The sequence below is a fragment of the Macaca nemestrina genome, chromosome 4 (genome assembly GCF_043159975.1).
Source record: "Macaca nemestrina isolate mMacNem1 chromosome 4, mMacNem.hap1, whole genome shotgun sequence".
In the NCBI taxonomy this organism is placed as follows: domain Eukaryota; kingdom Metazoa; phylum Chordata; class Mammalia; order Primates; family Cercopithecidae; genus Macaca; species Macaca nemestrina.
The window spans coordinates 52,104,226-52,120,548 of record NC_092128.1 but is presented as its reverse complement, the minus strand read 5'-3'; the positions used below and the strand labels follow the sequence as shown (position 1 = coordinate 52,120,548).

General features: G+C 39.2%; 1 protein-coding gene across 1 annotated transcript in view; it reads left to right on the top strand.

Moving 5' to 3' along the window:
• The window catches only part of LOC105475318 (protein kinase cAMP-dependent type II regulatory subunit beta), a 115,106-nt gene that overhangs the window by 94,390 nt on the left and 4,393 nt on the right, over nt 1-16,323 (top strand). Inside the window, exons 6-10 of the mRNA XM_011730461.3 lie at nt 5,000-5,153; nt 9,687-9,788; nt 11,928-12,002; nt 15,677-15,742; nt 15,879-16,017. Of these exons, the coding sequence (XP_011728763.1) occupies nt 5,000-5,153; nt 9,687-9,788; nt 11,928-12,002; nt 15,677-15,742; nt 15,879-16,017 (536 nt within the window). The remainder of the gene's footprint in view (nt 1-4,999; nt 5,154-9,686; nt 9,789-11,927; nt 12,003-15,676; nt 15,743-15,878; nt 16,018-16,323) is intronic.

Genomic DNA, 16,323 nt, shown 5'->3' with positions numbered 1-16,323 from the left:
CCCAGCTACTTGGGAGGCTGAGTGAGGCAGGAGAATTGCTTGAACCCGGGAGGTGGAGGTTGCAGTGAGCCGAGATTGCGCCATTTGCACCTCAGTCTGGGCAACAAGAGTGAAACTCCGTCTCAAATAATAAATAAATAGATAAATAAATAAAAATAGAAAATGCAAATACTTCACAGGGGCATAAGGTGAAAAGTAAGTCTGTCTTCCTGCTGCTTCAACAGCATCCAGTCTGTATAGTAAGTAGTTTGTGCATCCTTCCAAGAATTGTATATTATTATATTTGTCTTAAAAACTCTATAATTATTTAAAGAAATCTTACGTTTATGTTGAAAATCTGTTTTCAAGAAATTTAAGTTGTGCTTTACCTCATCATAGAACAATGTGCCTTATGCAATAGATGAATCCTAAAATCTGACAGCAGAGCAGCCTGAGCTGACTCCTTATTTCTTCACTTTTGTAAAACAGTGATGAGTGTTCGCATCCCTGACCCCTCCCCTTCTGTGTGGAACACAGGTCCTCTCCCAGCCTGACTCACTGGATTATGTTTTCTCTCTGGGTTGAGTTGTGTACACCTCAGAGGTCTTGGTGAAAATGACCTCTTTAGTCTCCTGAAGCCTCATTTCATTATTTTGGCTCTATGGGTGGTATCTTTCATGCATCAGTCGCTCATGCTCTTTAAATCAAGAGTTTTCACTGATTGTCCCATTCCCTCATCCCTAATGCCTGGTGACCTATGACTGAAGCATTAGCCAAGATTTTAGAGTAGAATAAACCAGTTATCTATATGTGAATCAAAATAATGATTTTTATATCATTAATAGCTTTCATCGGTGCAACACCTCAGAAATGCACCTAAGTGTGTTTAATTGTAGAAGTGTATGAGAAACCCTAACCCTCTACAATCTTAATCATTTAGTGGGGATTTTTGACTTTCAAAACTGCCTTACACTTGTATATAGTCTATTCCCTTTTCAGTTAGATCCTAGTCACCCATTTGATAGATGAAAACATGCAGGCGCACAGAAGTAACAGCACTTGGTTCAGATCACCCAAATGACTGGCGTAGAGCCAACTCCACAGCCAGGTCTCTTGCCCTGTTCATTCTCTTTCTGGGGCTCTGCCCTGCCTGAGGCCTCACATTATCAGAGAAGAAATCTGTGTGAAAAAAACAGCCCAAGGTTTTTTTTTTTCTTTTTTGCACAGTCCTGCTCTGTCGCCCAGGCTAGAGTGCAGTGGTGTGACCTCGGCCCACTGCAACCTCTGCTTCCCAGTTTCAAGCGATTCTCATGCCTCAGCCTGCGGAGTAGCTGGGACTACAGGTGCCTGCCACCACACCCAGCTAATTTTTGTATTTTCAGTAGAGACGAGGTATCACCACGTTGGCCGGGCTGGTCTCGAACTCCTGACCTCAGGTGATCTGCCTGTCTTGGCCTCCCAAAGTGGTGGGATTACAGGTGTAAGTCAGTGTGCCCGGCCTAGCCTGCAGTATTTTAACAGACTTTAGACTGATGTGATTTCAACTGTACTGGTAGCTCATTTTACTTTTCCTCAGCACATTTTGCTGTGTTTTACCCTATTCAAAGTAGTGAGTGTAGAGAACAGTTTCAGTGCAAAAGTGTAAATAGTTTAGTAAATTGAGGAGTTTAATCTATAGCATTGCTAGTCTGAAAATCTGAAATGCTCCAAACTCCAAAGCATTTTGAGCGCCAACATGATGGCACAAGTGGAAATTCCACATCTGACCTCATGTGATGGTTCACAGTCAAAATGCAGGCACACAACAGCTTATTCAGCATCCCCGAAGGGGTTAGTGTATGACGTACAGTAACTTTAATCAGAACACAGCATTGTAGGTGGAAGACTGCAGGCCTGCCATTGTTTGTGGTTGCTCTTGTTTGGCAGCCGGTGCAGGTACTCTGGGGATGCTGCTGTGCTGCTTAGTTACCCCAAACACATTATTTTTTATTGTATTAATGGTATGTCATATTTTTTACTGTTGAGTACTTATGTGTGAATACAAGTAAAAAATGATGGCTTATTGGTAGCATATGAATTGGGAGTCAGGAATGGTGGTAATGCTGAACAACCACAGATTGTTCACATGGGTGGCTGAGATAATGACACCTTTGCTTTCTGATGGTTCAGTGTACACAAATTTGGTTTCATGCACAAAATTACTTAAAATATTAAATAAAATTATCCTCAGACTGTATGTACAATATATGAAACATAAATTAATTTTGTATTTAGACTTAGGTCTCATTCCCAAGATAACCTCATTCTGTATATGCAAATATTCTAAAATCTGAAAATGTCTAAAATCTATAACACTTCTGATTCTGAAAATTTTGGATGAGGGAAACTCAACCTGTACTTGAAAAATGATTATCCATGGGACAAATTCTAGTAGTTTCCCTCGAAACAGTCATTCTATCCATGAATTACATTGAAAACCAATTCTTTTCCTTTTTTTTTGAAATGGAATCTGCTCTGTTGCCCAGGCTGAAGTGCAGTGGCGTGGTCTTGGCTCACTGCAACCTCCGCCCTCCTGGGTTCAAGCGATTCTCCTGCCTCAGCCTCCCAGGTAGCTGGGATTACAGGTGGCTGCCACCACGCCCGGCTAGTTTTTTTTGTATTTTTAGTAGAGGTGGGGTTTTACCATGTTGGCCAGGCTGGTCTCAAACTCCAGACCTTGTGATCTGCCCACCTCAGCCTCCCAAAGTGCTGAGATTACAGGCATGAGCCACTGTGGTCTGGCCGTGAAACCAATTATTTTCTTCCTTAGTAATAATATCTATTGTCTATCATGTTTCTGCTCTTACTGCTTCTTTATTATTAATAATCCTTTTCTTTCTTTTTTGGAGGGACAGGGAGAGTGTCTCACTTTCTTGCCTAGGCTGGAGTGTAGTGGTGCAGTCGCAGCTCACTGCAGCCTTGAACTCCTGGGCCTAAGCAATCCTCTTGCCTCAGCCTTCCAAGTAGCTAGGAGTACAGGCATGTGCCACCATGCTTGACTAATTTTTCAGTTTTTTGTAGAGACAGAGTCTTGCTATGTTGCCCAGTCTGGTCTTGAACTCCTGGCTTCAAATGATCCTCCCATCTTGGCCTCCCAAAGCATTGGAATTAGAGGCATGAGGTACCAGGCCTGGGCATAATAATTTTCTAATGTTAAAAGCCACTTTTTTTTTTTTTTTAGCAGCACAGCCCCACCCTTTGTCTTTGTTAGGGTTTAATCAACAGAATATAAGCCAAAGAATTTTTCCTGTCTGGCCTCATAGGTGCAAGCCTTGAAAGCATGTTCTCTCAAAATACAGTATGTGGAAAGTCAGTCATCCACACGAAGAATGCAGTTTACATGAATATAGGGTCTGGGTAATATGAAGTGCAGTGACATGCAAACTGAACCTTATTTGCCTAGAAAAAGAACCCCAGTTAAAAGATAAGCACCAAAAAACTGTGAAAAGACCAGAGTTAGATATCTAGTCTGAATTTCTACTTTTTAACTTTAGAATGGGGGTTGATCTAAAGTAAAGGGCCAGAGAGTAAATACTTTGGCGTTGCAGGCCGCTATGTTCTCTGTTGCAACAACTCAGCTCTGCAGTTGTAGCATAAAACCAGCCATAGATAACACATAAACAAACAAGAGTGTTTATAATTGCAGTGAAACTTTATTTACAAAAGCAGATAGCCAGTTTGTGGGCTATAGTTTGCCAACCTCTGCCATAGATTATAAAGGACACTAGTAAGTTTTGTAGAGTAGTGACTAACCAAATTGCTATAGCTAGATTCTTCTTAAAAAGTTACTTTCGGCCGGGCGCGGTGGCTCAAGCCTGTAATCCCAGCACTTTGGGAGGCCGAGACGGGCGGATCACTAGGTCAGGAGATCGAGACTTTCCTGGCGAACACGGTGAAACCCCGTCTCTACTAAAAAATACAAAAAACTAGCCGGGCGAGGCGGCGGGCGCCTGTAGTCCCAGCTACTCGGGAGGCTGAGGCAGGAGAATGGCGTAAACCCGGGGGGCGGAGCTTGCAGTGAGCTGAGATCCGGCTACTGCACTCCAGCCCGGGCCAGACTCCGTCTCAAAAAAAAAAAAAAAAAAAAAGTTACTTTCTTCTGATCACAAAAATAATAATATGTTCATGTTACAAACAGAAACTCTTAAATAGCCAATGTGCCTAGAATCCTTCACTATTCTTGTGCTCTTAGATAACTATAGTCAGTGGTTTGATAAATGTTTCTTCAGATGATTTTCTTTCATTTTTTAAGGCTAATTTTTTTGTAGAGATCGAATCTTGCGATGTTGCCCAGGCTAGTCTTGAACTCCTGGGCTAAAGTGATCCTCCCACCTTGGAATTCCAAATTGCTGGAATTACAGGTGTAAGTAAGCCATCACACCCAGCCTCTTCAGATGATTTTTTTTTTTTTTTTTTTTTTTTTTTTGAAATGGAGTTTCGCTCTTGACGCCCAGGCTGAAGTGCAGTGGCACAATCTCGGCTCACTGCAACCTCCACCTCCCGGGTTCAAGCGATTCTCCTGCGTCAGCCTCCCGAGTAGCTGGGATTATGGGATCCCACCATCACACCTGGCTAATATTTTGTGTTTTCAGTAGAGACAGGGTTTCACCATGTTGGCCAGGCTGGTCTCAAACTCCTAACCTCAGGTGATCCGCCCGCCTCGGCCTCCCAAAGTGCTGTGATTACAGGCGTGAGGCCTGGCCTCTCCAGGTGGTTTTTTATGCATATACTATTTGGTTATAGTCTTTAGTTATAGTTTTATCATTTGTTATTCCAAATTTTTATTGGTTAGTTCCATTTTTCCCAGCAGGCACATGGTCTGGAACAGATGGCACAGATGGATTCCCCTTTATTACTTGTCATCGGAGGGGATAAACAGGCTGGAAATACGATTTTATTTCACAGGGCTCTTTTCTGAAATAATGTTTTATTTTAATGAGATTTTATTTGAATTAACCTCCAATCTACATATGTCCAACAGAGGCACATATGATATTTATGTGAAATGTGATGGTGTTGGAAGATGTGTTGGTAACTATGATAATCGTGGGAGTTTCGGCGAACTGGCCTTAATGTACAATACACCCAGAGCAGCTACAATCACTGCTACCTCTCCTGGTGCTCTGTGGGGTTTGGTGAGTAAAATATTTATTTGACCTGAATGTTATGATTTGTAGCAATTGCTATGACAGTGTTACACATTGCCGCATGTAGTATTTTAATTTAAAGATCATCGGTCATCAGGTAATTTATTAAGCAGCCACTGAATGCTGAACTGTAGGGCACTAAGACCGCACTCAGATCCTCATGTCATTGCCCCCACTCCTCCAGTCCAGTCAGGATCTTGGGACCTGGTGTCCCAGGAAAGACACTCAGATTCAGAATGCTCCTGTCTTACCCACTCTTAGAAAATAACGAGCCATACAAACACAACCTTCAGTACTTTTTCTCAGATAGCTTTCTGAAGTAAGTATTATAATCTGATAAATTGGTGGCTCCCAGAGTGTGGTCCCGTGAACACTGGCAGCTATATCACTTGGAAACTTTTTAGAAATGCCCATTCTGGGCCGGGCGCGGTGGCTCAAGCCTGTAATCCCAGCACTTTGGGAGGCCGAGACGGGCGGATCACGAGGTCAGGAGATCGAGACCATCCTGGCTAACACAATGAAACCCCGTCTCCACTAAAAATACAAAAAAATTAGCTGGGCGTGGTGGCGGCGCCTGTAGTCCCAGCTACTCGGGAGGCTGAGGCAGGAGAATGGCGGGAACCCGGGAGGCGGAGCTTGCAGTGAGCCAAGATCGCGCCACTGCACTCCAGCCTGGGCGACAGAGCGAGACTCCGCCTCAACAAAAAAAAAAAAAAAAAAAAAAAAATGCCCATTCTGGAGCCCTACCCATTGATTCTGACCTACTGCATCAGAAATTTGGAGTTTGAGAAACCAGTATAAAAGGATGCTCTTGGTGCTATAAATTGATTGGTAACTGCTCTGCATTTAAAAGCGGATGTGTAGGGAAAAAATGCTTGGTCGCTGTGCTGATGTGCCCCACATCAGAATTACCTGGAGTATTTTTTAAAAATCCTTTTACCTAGATCCCACCACAGGCAAATTTATCAGAATCTTCAGCACTGGGACCTGGGCATTAGTACTTTTAAATATATTTCTTAATGTGGTATTCCTGCAAGACTTAAAAGCTGTTTTAAAGATATATTCGGGCAGTATTTTCACATATGATAGGATGCAAATTATTAGGCACTACTAAAGCTGCTTCTGGAAGATTGTATTTAAGGTAGTGATTCTCCAACTTTAATGTGCTTCCAAATCACCTGGGAATCCAGTTAAAATGTGGATTCTGATTCAGTGGTTCTGGGGTGAGGCCTGTGATTTTTGCATTTCTCATCAGCTCCCAGGAGGTGGCAGTACTGCCTGATGTCAGGCCAAACTTTAAACAGCATCGATTTAGGGAAATGTTTACAATATATGTATTTTCTTTTAAAATTGTTGAAAATAGCTCACCCACTAGTTTTGACATGCATTTATTGGGTTATTTCTCTCAAATCCTTTTGTGGAAAGAGAAGAGGTTGAAGTAAATGTGAAGTTTGTTAACAGTCTCATTTCCAAGGATGACTGTATATAGCATTACAGAAGTCACACATTATTTAGTCACAGTTCAGCATTTGACTCTGAAGTCGATTCAGCTGATAAAAATATCTCTTGATCAAAGAGACAAGACATTTTACATTTCTTTTAATTAGAACCAGTTATTATATACTTATTTAAAAATGTGATGAGTCACTTTTTTAAGGTTTAGAAGAAAAGCTGAGTTGTCTCAGGGAGAAGGAAACTCATCATCTGAAGTGTTTTAAGAACTGTCAGCGATTTGAATACCCAGAACCAGCAAAGAAAAAACTCCAAACCAGAACAGTCCTTCACCCACAGAAGTGTTTGTTTGCCTGTCATTAAAGCGGTGGGATAAATCTAGCATCTGCCATGACCTGTTTTATTGAGGAAGGTTTACTTTTCAAATGTAGTCATTCCAGTGGGGTTGCCATTCAGATTCAGATTGTCACACAGTGAGGAAATTGCCTCCTTGCACATCTTCAGAATAAGATCAACAATTTTATAGGTTGGCCTTTTTGAATACTGATAGTTTTTACCCCTTGTAGAAACCTTAATTGGGTATAAAAGACCCAGAATTTCCTAGTCCATGTACTACTTAAGTTCCTAAGAAGGATTAAGCATTTTCAGAGATTTTTAGTTGTCTATACATGTTACTAAATTTTATAAAAGTGGGCAGTTTGTCATGATCCTCCTGATGTATAATAGCTTTCTAAAAATGTTAGGATAATTAACATAATTACTTAGTATTTCAAGCCTGCTTTTTAAGGGCGACTTGACTATAATAACTCCTTCTCAGGGAGAGTCGAGTAGAAAAGAAATTTTTCTTTTAAGGTCAACAGACTGGAGGTCTGCCTTATAAATATAAGTGTAAAGATAAGCAAAAAAAGCCCAAGAGAAAAGTCCATTGCAGTATAGCCTCACTCTGTAAATAATATTTGGTCACTGTTAGCCTTAGGGGTAACATGATCTATGTGACTGTACTGATGATTTGGAAGGGGGATTGTTGAAATGGCTTCAGGATGAAAGTATTTGAAATTCTGGACTTTATATGTCACACTGGGTGTGAAGAGATACGTTACTAATGGTAAATTCTTTCTGAGAGAGATAACTGATTATGATTAGTTTCTAAACCATTAGGCTATTTTGAGTCTTCTCTGTTTTGCAATAAACTCTGTCCATAAAAATGGTGTTATACCTGATTTCCAAACCTGATTATATATCAGAATCACTTTGGGAGCATTTATGAAATACACATTTTTGAGCCCTACATGCAGAGATCTTGAGTCATTCAAGTCTGGTGTCTCAGAAATCTTTTTTAGTACTCTAGCTTATTCTGATGCAGAGCTAGGCTTGGAAATAATTTCAATATTTGTGCTAATTATCGTAAAATTTTCTTTTAAAAGAAGTATTAGGAGTAAAACAAGTCCAAATTACAGCCAATACCAAATTGGGAAACAAGATGTTTAATTTACTAGTGTCCTAGTCCTTTTGGGCCGCTGTGACAAACTGTTACAGAATGGGAGGCTTAAGCAACAAACATTTATTTCTCATCGTCTGGACACTGGGAAGTCCAAGATCAAGGCACCAGAAGATTCGGGTCTGGGGAGGGCTTGTTTTCCTGTTTAACAGACAACGTCCTCTACTTGTGTTCTCACGTGGTGGAAGGGGCAAGGGAGCTCATTAGAATCTCTTTTATAAGGACATTAATCCGATTCATGAATGCTCCACCCTCATGACCTAACCATCTCCCAAAGACTCCACCACCTAATACTATCCTGGGTGATCAGGATTTCAACAGAGGGATTTTAGAATGATAGAAACATTGAGTTGCAGCCCATCGCACCTAGAGACTTTCATCTATACTGGCCTTTTTCTCTATTGCACTAGTTCGTTTAAATTCAGCCTTACTATGGTGGCATAAGAAAGAATGAATAAGACCTAGTATTTGGTAGCACATAATAAAATTGTATATTTTTAAAATAAGTGTAATTGGATTGTTTGTAACTCAAAGGATAAATGCTTGAGGGGTCGGATACCCCATTCTCTATGATGTGCGTATTTCACGTTGCATGCCTGTATCAAAATATCTCATGTACCCCATAAATATACACCTACTATATACCCACAAAAATTAAAAATAAAAGTAAAAAATATTAAATTGTTTGCATAGTAATTTATTAAATAATATATCCCAATTTTTACTTTATTAAAATGGTATAATTGTTTATTAATGAATGCCAAGCTAACATAATTATTGAGGCTTTTATTAAAGAATTAAAATATGAGAGATTATTTAAAATAAAATTTTTAGGAAAATAATTTTTTGAGCTGTATCCTTAAAATTTTTACTAGTTCTTCAACTGAGTTCTGCATTTTTGAGGGCATGTAGTATAAACATAAACAGGAACATTTTAGACTGTGAACATGGTAAACACTGGAATTAGATCTTACTCAAAAACATAGTTGTAATTTCTCTGTGCCTCCACATTAAAAAAATTTTTTTATGGGTACATAGTATGTGTATATATGTACAGGGTACATAAGCTATTTTGATAACAGCATACAATGCATAATGATGACATCAGGGTAAATGGAGTAGCCATCACTTTAAGCATTTATCATTTCTTTGGGCATATCTCCACATTTTTAAAAAGAAAATTTTGACATAATGTGGATATGAAAAAACATAGAGTACATAACACAGAGTAAAAGAACACAGTGCTACTATATATTTTAAAAAATGCTGTGATAGCGCCTCCTTGTGGGCAGAGCCCAACATGTTGGTCAGATTTCTGTTATGTATGAAAGTAAACATACTTCCTTAAAAAAAAAAAAGAAAACAGTATTTTATGGGGTTCTGTATTATATTTTGTGCTTGATGAAATAAAAATATGAAATGAGTTGCATTAAAAATATACTGATGTTAATCTTTTATTTCAGAATCTTCAATCATTGCTTCTTGTAGGGAATAAAATAAAACTATTTGTATAGCTTTTCCCCCATAAAATTTACCTTTTAACTGTCTTTTATTTGATATTCTGCCTTTAGGACAGGGTAACCTTCAGGAGAATAATTGTGAAAAACAATGCCAAAAAGAGAAAAATGTATGAAAGCTTTATTGAGTCACTGCCATTCCTTAAATCTTTGGAGGTAAGTGCATGTTTATACTTTTATTTTATTTTGCTTTAAAAGTTTCTGTTTTGCTAGGAATATTTAGTTCTATAGAAAAATTTCCTTGAATAAAAAAAATTTATCCATGTTTTTATTTGAAGAGATTAAGTGGTAATGCTAGTTTTTATAACTCATTGTTTCTTCTGCTATCTATAATTGCATTTGTTTTGTTATTTGAAAGTTGTTTTGTATAATTGCATTCCTACCCCGCATCTATAGCACATGTATATGTGGTCTTTATCTAATAGCAGACGTCATACAATCACATAGATGTAGGCAAGAGCCACTAGTTGTAACTTTACAGGGAGGCGTTCTCTAGATAGAAGATGTCCTCTCTGGCCTCTTCCTCTCAGTCATCTTTGCTGTTTATTCCTCTTTTCTTCTCCTCTTAAAACTGGCATTCCAGGCCTCTGTCCTTGGCCTCTTCTCTTTTCAGGATACACTTACTCACTTGGTGAACATGTCAGATCCCATGGCCTTAAATACAGATGTCCCTTGACTTACGCTGGGGTTATCTTATGAATAAACCTATTGTGAGTTGAAAATATCATAAATAGAAAATGTATTTAATACACGTAAACTATGGAACATTCTAGCTCAGCCTATGCTTAGGACACTCACATCAGCCTATAGTTGGGAACAGTCACCTGGCAGCACAGTGCACTGGAGAGCATGGGTTCATCTCATTGTGGTGAGGCTGGCTGGGTGTTGTGGCTGTCTGCCTGGCATTGTACTGCATATCACCTGGGAGAAGATTGAAACTCAAAATTAGAAGTATAGTTTCTATCGCTTTCAAACAACTGTAAGGTTGAAAAATAATTAATTGAGCCATTGTAAGTCAGGGACCATCTGTACTGTCCATATATTGATGCTTCTTAAAATTGGTGTCACTGGGCAAGGCCCTTCCCTTGAAGGTCAGACTTACTTATCCAACTGCAAATACAAGATCTCCTCTCAGATGTCTAATAGACCTCTCAGACCTAGTATGTCCCAAATCTACTCCTTTTCTCTCTCCCTGCAGATGGTAACATATCCTTCCAGTGTCTCAGGCCAGAAACCTTCGAGTTAGCACTGACTTATCTGAACCACCATCACCTCTTGCCTGGTTAATTGCAGAATAATCTTCTAAAATCCCTGGTTGTGGCCCTGTTCTGTTTAAGCTCCTCCTCACATGGCCTCTAAGGCTCTGCACAGTCTGTCCCATTCCCCTGCCCATTTTCCCCAACCTCATTTCCTACTGCTCCACATTCATCATCTCTCTGTAGACACATCAGCTTCTTGCCACTTCTCAAACACACCTGTCCCACACCCACTTCAGGGTCTTCATACTTGCTCTCTGTGTGGAAAGCCTTCCTCCACGGCCGCAGGGCTCCTTCATTTCTTAGCCCAGATGTCGTCTCAATGAGACCAGCTCTTAGGTTTTTATCTTTGAAGGTAACGACTTAACGAGAGAGAATAGGTTGTTGTTACTCTAAAAATTCAGCTTCATTTTCCATACTTTATCATTAAATTAAATGCTTTTCTATTTCACTGTCATATTTGAAATATTTTGAGAGTAATTAAAGACAGGCATATATATGTACCCACAACGTCTTGTAAAATGGCAAGTGTCAAAACAGCTGTGCTTCTCCTTTTGAATGTCTCTGTTGGATTATCAGCTTACGCCTGGTAGAAGTTTTGTCCATATCACGTAGTGCGTGGTAGACAGCTGATCTTTTCCAGCAGCATATTTCTTTAAATAAAAGTAGGTCAGGGATTGGAAATCCAGTGCCTTCAAAGCTAGGCAGGTAACACAGAGAAGAAAACCAAGCCAGGAAGGGACTTTGGCAGATTGGAGAACATGTATTTCATTAAAGAAACAGCTGCTATCCCACCATAGTGTTATTGTTGCCATGTGGAAATATGGGTTATGTGATGCTGATTTTTCAAGAGAAGCTGGAGATCCAATTTTTATGAAAAATTTATTTTAAAATGCTGACTGATAATACAACAAACACATAACAACCTACACACTGCTCAATTTATTTGTCCTGTAGGCTACCAGTTTTTTACTTCTTAAATAGATCAGCTTACCCAGTTAATTTGTTTCTATTTAATATTGTCTTTCTTTCTTTGTAGTTTTCTGAACGCCTGAAAGTAGTAGATGTGATAGGCACCAAAGTATACAACGATGGAGAACAAATCATTGCTCAGGTATGATATTTTGAAATCTAATTCAGTTTAGGGTTATTTTCCAAAAGGTTTGTGTAGTTGTAGATCTTGATAAACTTTTCATGTTTCTAAAACTAGTATGCAGTGATGGGTTAAATAAATATTACTTCTACCAAATAACCTGTTAAAAATGGTTTCATTTATAGTTACTATGCTATTGAATATTTTTATGTAATTAACTCTTAATGAATATGTATTAAACCATCAAATGATTTTCTGCATCATTGTAGTCATTTATAAGAGGAAAAAACAGGTGAATCTTCCATGAGGACCCAGAAAGTACACTGGAAAATTCTGTAGAGTTTTGCGTGATCATTTCATGATGAAACTTCCTGAGGCTGCTCCTTGATAAAAGTCACCAAGAAGGGAACACACTGCAACATATAATGTTTTGGCTTCCAAGCACTACATGTGGGTCAACATGCTATATAATCCCTTATACTTTTCTCAGATCCCAACTGGAACCAATAATATTAGATACCTGGGTTGGAGTAGGGCTACTAAAAGTAGAATTTGTGAAGACTGTTCATAGGTGAAGCATGCAGATGATAGTACCTTGTTTCCTAGTTATATTTGTGAAGCACTGAGCAAATGATTAAAATGGATTTTTAATAGATACTGTAATTTTTGTATCACAACCTTATACTATTTTGTGCTCTTTATCTGAAATGCAGTCTCTTCCTTTATATGGGAAACAAGATTCAAGGTCTTTGAGATTGAGAAAAAGATAATTATTTTAGAAGACAAATGCATAAGTAAATCTTTCAATCAGCACCCCTCTCCCATTGCTGCGTGTGTGTGTGTGTTACAGCAGTCAGGGATTGGGAAGAAATGGAGTCAAATAAAGTTAAAGTTCTACTATATAAATTGGTAAATAACAAAGCACAGAGCATATTTTAAATGATTTTTAAAGGTTTTTATTTTAAAATAATTATAGATTCACAGGAAGTCGCAAAAATAGTTTTGAGAGGTCCCGTGTACCAGTTTCACCCAGTTTCTCCTAATACATCTTGCATCACTATTAATAACAATATCAAAACTAGGAAAATGACATTGGCATAATTCACAGACCGTATTCAGTTTTCATCAGTTCTTAGGGCATGCTTTAAAAATAGTTAAAAATTACTCAGCAGTTAATAGACTTATTATGATTCAGAACACTCAAAAACTTAATATGAAGCTTTTATGAAAACCTGATATAAAAATAAGGGAAAGGACATATGCTATACTTAGGGTTTATTAAGGATATTTTTACATATTTGTTGTCTTTTAAGCATTTATAAATATACATATATACACACTATATTCTAAAAATCTAAATTCAACATTTATTTTTGTGATAGAATCAGATGCTAAACTTCTTGAATTTGTATTAAAGAATTTTGAAATATTTTAAATTTCTCCAGAATCACTTTGAGAGTCTTAGAAAAGTCAGTGTCTGTATTATTATCTTCCATATTGTATTGTTTAATTCAGACTGCATCACTGGAGGTCAAGGCAGAGTTCGTTAAGAAACAGAAACAAGAAAGAACAGATATATGGGCAGAAATAGCAACACTTCTCTTTTAGAAGTCCTTCCAGTGCCTTGAAATGGAATGTCAGTAGGCTAGCATGTCAGAGTTTGGTCCTCAGTTGACTGTAGTGAAAATGTCAAGGCCCACATCTGCTGCTTCCGGCTCCATCTGGGTGCTTTCTGCTCTTTGCAAGTTGACGGGTTATCTTGGGTCACCACGCCAATGCTTGCAATGTTAGGATGACGCAGGGTGCACGTCTTGGCACTTCCTAAGGAGCTCAGGATCTGCAGATATGTTTCTGCCAACTAAGGGGATGCTGCTGGCATACACAGCAGTGTTGCCATTTCCAACTATGTATGCTGTTATCTAGGCTGAAATTTGGGTGAAATTCTTACCCCAGTGTTATTTGTCACATTTTCTTGGTTTTTAGCAGAAATACGGTGGTAGAGAATATATTATTTCAGGGCCAAGCACAGTGGCTCATGCCTGTAATCCCGGCACTTTGGGAGGCTGAGGCAGGTGGATCACATTGAGGTCAGGAGTTCGAGACCAACCTGACCAACATGGTGAAACCCCATCTCTAATAAAAATACAAAATAAATAAATAAATACGGGTTCTAGATCCCTGAGGAATTGTCACACTGTCCTGCAAAATGGTTGAACCAATCTGCATTCCCACCAACAGTGCAAAAGCATTCCTATTTCTCCACAGCCTCACCAGCATCTATTGTTGCTTGACTTTTTAATAATTGCCATTCTGACTGGTGTGAGATGGTATCTCATTATGGTTTTGATTTGCATTTCTCTAATGATCAGTGATGTTGAGCTTTTTTTCATATGTTTTTTGGCCACATAAATGTCTTCATTTGAGAAGTGTCTGTTCATATCTTTTGCCCACTTTTTGATGGCAGAAATACCATTTGACCCACAAATCCCATTACTGGGTATATACCCAAAGGAATATAAATCATTGTGCTATAAAGACACATGCGCACGTATGTTTATTGCAGCACTATTTACAATAGCAAAGATACGGAACCAACCCAAATGCCCATCAGTGATAGGCTGGATAAAGAAAATGTGGTACATATACACCATGGAATACTGTGCAGCCATAAAAAGGAATGTGATCCTTTGCAGGGACATGCATGAAAATGGAAGCCATCATTCTCAGGAAACTAACACAGGAATAGAAAACCAAACACTGAATGTTCTCACTCATAGGTGGCAGCTGAGCAATGAGAACACATGGAAACAGGGAGGGGAACATCACACACTGTGGTCTGTCATGGGGTGGGGAGTGAAGGTAGGGAGAGTATTAGGACAGATACCTAATTCATGTGGGGCTGGCCTTAAAACCAAATGACAGGTTGATAGGTACAGCAAACCGCCATGGCACATGTATACCTGTGTAACAGACCTGCATGTTCTGCACATGTATCCTGGAATTTAAAGTCAAATTTTTAAAAAAGGGGAAAAAAATTAGCTGGGTGTGGTAGCACACGCTTGTCATCCCAGCTACTTGGGAGGGTGAGGCAGGAGAGTCACCCGAATCCAGGAGGTGGAGGCTGCAGTGAGCTGAGATTACACCACTGCACTCCAGCCTGGGTGACAGAGCAAGACTCCATCTCGAGGGGAAAAGAGTATTATTTCAAATAATTTTACAAATGAAATCATTACTACATAATTGTCCATCAAAACCTCTTGATTCAGGGCCGGGCGCGGTAGCTCACGCTTGTAATCTCAGCACTTTGGGAGTCCGAGGTGGGCAGATCACGAGGTCAAGAGATTGAGACTATCCTGGCTAACACAGTGAAACCCCGTCTCTACTAAAAATACAAATAAAGTAGCCGAGTGTGGTGGCGGGTGCCTGTAGTCCCAGCTACTCGGGAGGCTGAGGCAGGAGAATGGTGTGAACCCGAGAGATGGAGCTTGCTTCAGCCTGGGCGACAGAGCGAGACTCTGTCTCAAAAAAAAAAAAACCTCTTGATTTAGAAACTGAGATAGCCTGTTCCCATGGGAGTTCACTTTTCAGGTCAATATCTGTACTTTGAGGTTGGATCAATTTTAGGGATATGAAAGGTAACAAGATTGTTGTCAGTTAATTTGCATTTTCACCGTCTATTTTTGTTATTCTGATAGGGAGATTCGGCTGATTCTTTTTTCATTGTAGAATCTGGAGAAGTGAAAATTACTATGAAAAGAAAGGTAAGCATTGTAAGTCCTCAAAGCCTACATACTATTAGCAAGGAACACAACAGATTTACTTTTTGATGTTTAGACTGAGGTTAATTTTATTTTTCATAAGCTGAGGAAAAGCTCATCTTTTTAATTGCCTTGTCAGGGTAAATCAGAAGTGGAAGAGAATGGTGCAGTAGAAATCGCTCGATGTTCGCGGGGACAGTACTTTGGAGAGCTTGCCCTGGTAACTAACAAACCTCGAGCAGCTTCTGCGCACGCCATCGGGACTGTCAAATGTTTAGGTAGGGATTGCAACAGTGGGCGTGCTTCTCCTGGTTGAACTTATGTCTGCATTTTATGTATTCATGTTGAATGAATCATTTTATTGGGTTCACAGGTTTTGTGGTCCCCACAAAAGGTAACAAGATTAGGACTTGTTGCCTTACAAAATTAATTTGTGGAAGCCATTTTTTCTTTGAAATTTTTACATCCAGGTACATTTTGCTCGTTTGTGTATATATGAAATAACATCTCATATTTGTCATTAAAATAAGAATTCCAAGTACCACGTTTTATATGGAATCTCTCAAATAAGCAACATGTGCTAT